Below are 8,435 nucleotides of genomic sequence, written 5' to 3'. Positions count from 1 at the left end.
AGCGGGGGGGGGGGGGGGGGGAGTGTAATGCTACAACGTCAAACCGAAGCCAACACCTTCAAAGATCACTATCCTCCACCTACCCCCAAAAAAGGAAAAAGCACCACAAGGAAAATTGAAAAAAAAAAATATATAGATATATATATATATATATATAAAATAAAACCACTGGGATTAGTGTATCCGTAATGATATTTTTCTTTCTACCCGTTCGATTAATGTATTTTCAGTGATATGAGTGAAAATTAAAATTATGTTCATTTTATTAATTTGAGTTTAAAATTTAAATTTTATTATAATAAATTTTTTTTAAAATTAGTCACATTTAATCTTTTTTATTATAATAAAAAATTTTCATATAAAATTATATCTCAACTTAAATTAAAAATTTAAATTAATAAACGGATTATACATTATTATTTATAGAGTAGACTCTTAGTTTTATTGGTATTAATCGGTCTTAAAATTTTCAAAATCTCAACTGGGATGAGGACAAAATGATACTAATGATTCTTTTTTATCTTAAAAAATAAAAATAAAAATAAAAAGAAAGAAAAGTGGTTTAAGAACAACCGTAACATCATCACAATATTTTGCCACTGATTTTCTTCATTCATTCCTTTCTTCCTGTCTTTCACTCCCACCTACTGCCATACCAACTCTTGACCTTCCTCAAAGCAAGCTTCTTTTTTTCCACTGTAAGTTTCTCTCTCCTTCTCCACACTTTGCTTGGTTTTTATGCTCATGCTCGAATGTTATTGATCTTGGAAAAATTCCTTCACAACCCAACAATGTTGGGCAGGTGTGGATTTGGAACCAGAAGCTGCAATGTATTTTTGATCATCAAGTAGCTGGTTTTTGCTATATCAAAAGAAATATATCTCTCTTTTGTGTTGACCTGCTATTTGTATTTTCTCTGTCTCTCTTTAGTTTATGCATTGAATTCCTCACAGTGGCTTTGACATATACCCAAATGAAGAATCAAAATGAATAAATATATATATATATATATATTCTTATTACTGAAAGGTTATAGTGAATAATTAAAAGCATATTTTTTCCATTTTTCTTTCTAGCTTTCTTGGAAAACAAACGGTGAAGTAAATTCAAACAGGGGAGATTCTTTTTCATTTCTTCATGGATTCGTTTAATCAGAGAGCGGGATTCCGTTACAATCTCAACTCAAACACAATAAGTGACGATGATGATCATCACAGAAACGGAGAAGAGTCCGAGTTTGCAGGAGTTCTTGAAATCTATGTCCATCACGCTAGGAACATTCACAACATATGCATATATGAAAACCAAGATGTGTATGCAAAATTTTCTCTCACTTACAATCCAGATGAGACTCTCTCTACCAGAATCATCAATGGAGGTGGGAAGAACCCGGACTTCAACGAGAGCCTGAGGATGAAAATCTCGCAGCTCGACGCGGTCCTCAAATGCGAAATCTGGATGCTTAGCAGAGCTAGAAACTACATGGAAGATCAGCTTCTGGGATTTGCTCTTGTCCCGATTTCACAACTTGTTGGAAAAGGAAAGTTGACACAAGATTATAGCCTATCTTCTACTGATCTTTTTCATTCCCCGGCCGGGACTGTCCATTTGACACTTTCTTTGAACACATCTTTGCCTGTCAGTCCCTCACTCAATCCACTATCCGAATCGCCTGCTAGTTCATCCATTACTTCTGAGGTTGTCCTGCTCGATCGGAAGGCATCGGAGGTGATGCTAGACCCGGTCGAGTATTCGAGGATTGAGTTTCCTGATATCAGTGTGGTGAGGGAGAATCAGCAGATGGTTTCCGAGTATTTTGATTTGGCCACGCGTGGTTCGGTTAATTCCAAGCCCGGATCTAGTAGTGTTGCCTCGTTTCTTCATCTCGGGGTGTCTCCTCAGTCCGTTGACGACTGCGAGATGACTGTTAATTCGTCCGAGGAAACTCATAGTGGTGATATTGTTTCCTCTCCTAATGGGAGTAGCATTCAGAATTCTGGCTTCTTTAGCTCCACCACAACAAGCTTGAGTGGCGACAGAAATTCGGGTGATTCAATTGAGAAGAAGAACCGAGTGGCTGGTGAATCATCGATTTCTGTCAACGCTTCCTTAACCGCGGAGGCAGCAAACCATGGGACTATTACTTGTTGCCCCGACACTCCGACTTCGAAGAAGGGAAGGGAAATCGGAGATGAGAAGGACTCGAATTTCTCGAGCACAGGAGAGGAGGATAACAAGAAAGAAGGGAAAAATCCGGGTTCTGCTCAATTCGGTCAAGTGTTCTCGGGCCAACTTGGGAATATGAATCTTGAGGCCGAGCAGTCTGCAATGCAGCAGCAGATAGTGGACATGTACATGAGAAGTATGCAACAATTTACCGAGTCCTTGGCAAATATGAAGCTTCCAATGAACCTTGACAAGGCGGAACATGAAGACCATAGTCATGACATGATTCGAAACCGTAACAACAAGCTAGAAGTCGAGAAAAAGAAGGACGGATCGCGGGTTTTCTACGGTAGCAGAGCCTTCTTCTGACTGCTAATTGATGCTGCAAATAAGTATTTATGACGGTAAGTTTATGTTTAGCGGCAGTACATAGAGTCTAATTTATCAAAAATCTTCTTAAGTTTAAATCGGCTTCGTAGTATTTACTATTATACAGTTATTGATGTGAATAGTTGCTTAAATTCACATATATTTGTTTTAGTAATTATCACGACTAGTACATGTTACAGTCCTTGCAGAGTTATGGGAATGTGATTTCCCTTGTGTTTTGCTTTGCAATTAAGTTTGGTAAAGTATTTCTTTATGTATTGTTCCTAACAATTCATTTCTATTTGTACTGGGGTTAGTGGCAATTATCTTGTTATATTGGACTTTTTCTATGAATTAGTTTAAAAGCATCAAGAATTTACGTGGCATAAATACTGGCTTACTTCTTCTGTATGTTCTACTTTCCTTCTGTTTCCTATAAAATTAACCAAAACCTATGAGGCAATTGCTATATCTAGCATTGTCTTTAAGCTCCAAAATTCAAATTCTCCAAGGATATCTTCGCTACATAGAAGCAGGTAGTGGCAATTTTTTCAATTGTCGCGGCACACCGTTTTTAACCGTCATATTTAAATAAAATCCTACTAAATTGTCATATTTTTCTTAATGAGGTGTTAATTTTTTTCGAATTGACGGTCAAAATCTGTATCTTATTAATAAGGTATTTTTCATAATGTGCCGCTGAATTCTCCACATTCATATTTCTTATTTACACTTAGCATGAGCTTGAGACCTTATATATATATGTATATATATGTATATATATTAATCATCTCTGGAAATGTTTGAAAAATGGCGTGAGACACTATATATATGTCCTAAAGCATAAAGAAAGCAAACCCTTTTGTTGAAAGCTCAAACCGGTGATTATTTTCTTGAACTATTTGGATTTGGTTAGATTTGTCAATATATCTTTCATCCTACACTCTTTTCTAGCTTTTGTCATCTTCCCTTGTAATGGTTCACCTATTTGTGCTTTTGCTTGGGAACACTTGTTTTGGTGGGTCAATTTTTCCACCAAAAAAAGTACCTTTTTCAATTGCATACCCAATTGAATTATTATTAATTTTTCGTTTTGTCTTATTAAAAATATAAGAATAATAAACATAGAATGGGACATACTCAAATAATCTCGTTTGCGATTGCAATAGGACCGATTCAAACTCAAGATTGTATCGAGCAGAAAGAACAGCTTTTATCACCCCTTACCAATTTTTCAATTTTTTCTTTTCGTGTGGCTAATAACAAAAATTCGAAAAACGTATTTTGTTTGTAACTTAATTTAAACGGATGTCGATTGATGTGAACTTATGCTTGCAATAAAAACGTCTGGAAATTGTAATTTGTGTATTTGTCAAAATAAAGGAATAATGAGCCAAAGTCATGGTCGTACTACTTTGAAAGGATAATGAAGCCCCCAAGTCATCATCGAGGATTGAATAACATACATAGAAAAGGGAAACTTTATCTTATAATTCACGTCTTTTTATCTGCAAATAATTAAGCAAAAACTAGACAAATTCCAATTAAAAATATTATGAATAAAAATAATGGAATTGTTTAATTAAAGCTTAAATATTTTAATATTATATAAATCAAAAGCAATATTTATGGTGCATTTTCATGCACTAATCACTTATTGTACAACTTATACATCTTTACATGTAAATATACAAGACTTATACTGAATTGTACAACTTCCATATGCTAAATTGTACAAGGCATATACTAAATTGTATAACGTGTAAATATACAAAACTTATACTTAATTGTACAACTGTCGTTATGTAAATGTATAAAAAATCTTTAGGTTGTACAACTGCCGTTCTGATCAGGCAAAAGATGTCTACTTGACTAAAGACTTTGCCATAAAAAGTATGTAGAATAGATAATTTTTATAACAAATTTGATAGCGCAAAATAAAAAACTACTACTGGTTTATTTTTTCTAACCTTACTAAAAAAAACTCATTTTTTGACGTTTGTTTCCTATATTCGTCCTTGATTTTGAAGTATGATTCATGATTCTTTACATTATTTTTCTCTCACAAAGAACACACGTAAAACGAGAATAATTCTGAATCTATAAATCAAACGTCTACTAAGTTTGAATTAGAGAATTAAAAAAAAACGAAAGAAAATCCTTCGTTTGATGTGATTACGTGTATAAACTAAATCGTAACGTGAATTTAGGCCTCGTTCATTTCACCGATTCGAGTTTTCAGTTTTAGGTTTCTACAGTAAAAAGCTCTCAGAAAATGTCACATCTAACTTTTCCTGCTACAGTGAAAAGCTCTCAGAAAATGTTACATCTCAATTCGAATTGAAAACTCGAATCCGCAAAGTGAACGAGGCCTTAGTAAAGAATTCAACATTCTTGTTCATTCAAATTTCAAATTGATAAGCCAAAAATTATACATTTGACCACTTCATTGAGCAAAGAATTTATCTTCCTTCAACCAAAGGCAACTTAGGCTAAATCAAGATTTACCAGCAATGAGAGACCAAGCTACTTATGCCCGAGCCCCTCAACTTTTTTTTTTTTTTTTTTTTGCACTTATACAATATTAGAAATTATAGTAAATAACAGCCTTTTGAGATTAAATTAAATAATTAATAACAGATTTTAAAATTATTTAAAATAAATATTAATTTTTATATAAATATTTTATTTACAACTGATAAAAACCTGCCATAGTTTTTATTAATTCTTAAATTTACTTAAATAATTGTTGCACTTAGTAGCATCCCCTAACGAAAAGTCATAGCTTCGTCAGTATTGCCAGCAATGCATACAAAAGTAGCATTTTGTTTGTGTTTATTTATGATTGCATGCCTTTACTTAGCTTAACATGTCAAAGTTGTTCGCTTAATCTCTTTGACGTGGAAGATAAAACTTAATTTTATTGATTTGAGTTTAAAATTTAAGTTTTGTTACAGTAAAAAATTTTTAGAAATAGTTACATCTAATTTTTTTACTTCAGTAACAAGCTCTCATATAAAATCACATCTTAACGCGAATTAAAAACTCAAATCAACGAACTAAACGGGTCTCAAATTTTATATAATTTCCCAACATGCCAAAACTGTAAGAAGGAAAGACGAGAACCCAGGGGCGAGTTTAGGATTGGTGTATAAGAAACAGTTACGTAAACTAATAAACAGTGCTGACTATCTAACACGTAAGAAATACCAAAAAAAGGTTTCAAAACGATTTTCTTATCAAAATTTTGAAAAGAAACAAACAATACCAACTTATTGCATTCACAATATTCCACCAATTTTCAACAACTGATCATTCTTTTTTTTTCTTTGGTAAGAACTGATTGTAAACTAAATAACACACGTAAATTGAGAATGATTCTGAATCATAATTCGTACCATGATTTGAATAATAGTTCGTAGTTCGCTACAGTATTTTTTCTCACAAAAAATACACGTAAATCGAGAATAATTTTAAATTATGATTCTGAATCTATTACTAAACGTCCACCGGTCACTACCAAATAAATAATAAAGTGTAGAATTTATTTAATAATTTATTAAATTAAATCTTTGTTTTTTTTACTTGATTGAATTTTGATTCAAAAGAAAGAAAGCATGGAGCTGAAGTATATACGGAAATAGTAGAAAATAGGTCAATATGAAAAGCTTAAGAAAGTATATAGGTTAATTTGTAGTTTTAGAAATTAATAGGTCATAACTTGTCAAGTTATGGTTCATAACCAGATAAGTTATGGACAAACTTGTTAAGTTATGATTCATAGCCAGACAAATTATGGACAAAAATTGTGAATTATGGACAATAACTTGTCAAGTTATAGTTCATTACAAGACAAGTTATTGACAAAAATAGTAATTTAGCATATTTATTAACTTATGTAAACTATTGACCTATTAATTTTAATTTATCTCAAGTCTCAGCCTATTTCCCTCTTTCTCCCAAATGTATATAACTCACTCGGGATGTCTTTTAAAGAATTTCGTGGTATGATTAAATCGAATACGCCCTTACGAAATAATATTCAACCACTAGTGAATCCTCAAGTACACTCTTATTCAATATTTGTTTAATTACTCTTTTACCCGCTGCAATGGAAGCATTGGGATTCTAATCGTGGTTGGTTTGACTTGTGGAATCGCATGTTAATTTGCCACACTGCGGCAATCGTAGGCATTACAAAAGATGTTCGAAATGGAATCCCAAGATATGATACAGGAAAATTTGCAATCCCCAAAGTTTAAAAAAAAGTTAGAGATCAAATAATTCGAAGTCCTTTCACTTAAATTTTAAGCGAATTGTGTACATTTGCATTTAGGGGAGAAAAAAAAAATATAGTGAACATTGAACTGATCATACAAGCCCAACAAAAATAATCTAAAATTACAAGTGAACATGAGAGATCATTGAGATCAAGTACCACGGTAATTTTCAGGTTAATTTACTTCCTTACCATCTTCAATGCATGAAGTCCTACGTAATGATGAAGTGCCAAATGCCTCATGCGTTGTTTAAGAATAATGAATTTTAGGATAGAAATCATTTTTGATCATATGTCAAATCCAATAATTAACCCCTGATTTACGTTCCATAATTTATCTCTTAGCAAATAGATATAAACGATAAGTGAGTTAATTATATTTCGAATAGATAACAGGCTGGCCATATAAGAATTTTCAAAATAATTAAAGAGGCTAAAATAATTAAATTATACTCATTACTCAAAAAGAAGCAAAACAAAAGAAAACAAAATTTTAATAAGAAGCAGTTACCTTGCCAACCAAGCAACCTATTCCCTCCCAAGGATGACTAGGGCAAAGCAGGGCATTTGATTCTTGTCCCTGAAAAACCAAATCTGTATAATTTCTTTGGGCACTAGCTTATGATTTCTAACAACATTGATCCACTTATTTGTCAAAACATAAGAACTACTAGTATTGTAGTCCCACTTCCTCAAATGCATCGTCGTTATATCCAACTCCGAACATGGCTCGATAACCTTCACATCAAAGCCTTTAGTATTCTTGGCGATCTCCGTCTTCTCCTCCTCGCTCAGAAAATCGTCCGAACCCAGCTTCTTCAACGGCATTGAAAGCCGGCTCTGCTGCGGCTCCAGATCACTCTGGTACAGTTGCTTCTGGAGAATCAGTCTCGCTGCAGCTTGGTGGTGATCATGATCATCAGCACCGTCCCGTCCTTGCAGTTTCACCACCAAAGCCCTAAGATTTTCCGGCATGCCCGGTGGCGGGTTCGGTCCATCTATCACCACGGTCTTCGTCGGCTTCCTCTCCACCTTCTTCTTCTTTGTTGTTCCGGAGTTTTCCTTCTGATCAGTTTTAATATCCGACAAGTGGCTCCTGGCGGCCTTCTTTCGCTCTCTCTTCCTCTCTCCAGGCGATACATCATCAATTTCTAAGTTGGTTTTATTCTCTAGCACCGGTGTATCTACGTATTGCACCTTTATCTTCTTTGGCGTGGTAAAGTACGGAGCAGTACTAGCGGATTTCATGTCGTTTTTGGCGGACCCTTGGCCGGCATTAATGGACAAATTGTCCATGAGGTTGGGGAGGTAATTGGTAGTATTCTTGGGACTAATTTTTTTTCTTGTGGGCTTCTTGGGAAAAGTTGGATCGTGATCATCAATAGGAATGGGATGTTCTTCTTCTGATTCAGCAATCTTTAAACAGAGCTCCACCATGTAGGAAAAGTGATCAGCCATGATGTTCTAGAGAAACTATACTGGAAAGAAAAGAGAATGCGGAGAAAACTTATATTGAAAAGAGAAACTGGTTGAACAATTTGAATGAGGTTTTTGAGGTGTTGGCTGGGATTTATATAGAATAGTTAATCCTTTTCCTAGTCGAAGCGCTTTTTTTTTTTTT

The 8,435-nt window shown here is 34.0% G+C and overlaps 2 protein-coding genes across 2 annotated transcripts; one reads left to right on the top strand and one right to left on the bottom strand.

Annotated features, from left to right (window-relative positions):
* Positions 1-613: 613 nt before the first annotated feature.
* Positions 614-2,914, top strand: LOC21385086. Its single transcript, XM_010099695.2, has 2 exons — positions 614-698; positions 1,077-2,914. Exon 2 carries the CDS (start codon positions 1,138-1,140, stop codon positions 2,533-2,535), a length of 1,398 nt encoding a protein of 465 aa, XP_010097997.1. The 5' UTR covers positions 614-698; positions 1,077-1,137; the 3' UTR covers positions 2,536-2,914.
* Positions 2,915-7,342: 4,428 nt separating this feature from the next.
* LOC21385085 (B3 domain-containing protein At2g24670) lies at positions 7,343-8,272 on the bottom strand. Its single transcript, XM_010099694.1, has one exon. The coding sequence runs from the start codon at positions 8,270-8,272 to the stop codon at positions 7,343-7,345; it is 930 nt and encodes a 309-aa protein (XP_010097996.1).
* Between the last annotated feature and the right edge of the window lie 163 nt (positions 8,273-8,435).

The sequence above is a fragment of the Morus notabilis genome, unplaced genomic scaffold, assembly GCF_000414095.1.
Source record: "Morus notabilis unplaced genomic scaffold, ASM41409v2 Scaffold1692, whole genome shotgun sequence".
NCBI lineage: Eukaryota > Viridiplantae > Streptophyta > Magnoliopsida > Rosales > Moraceae > Morus > Morus notabilis.
This window is presented reverse-complemented; position numbering and strand designations above follow the sequence as displayed.

Coding starts and splice junctions, on each gene's coding strand:
- LOC21385086 (XM_010099695.2), top strand. CDS start 1,138: ATGGATTCGTTTAATCAGAGAGCGGGATTCCGTTACAATCTCAACTCA.
- LOC21385085 (XM_010099694.1), bottom strand. CDS start 8,272: ATGGCTGATCACTTTTCCTACATGGTGGAGCTCTGTTTAAAGATTGCT.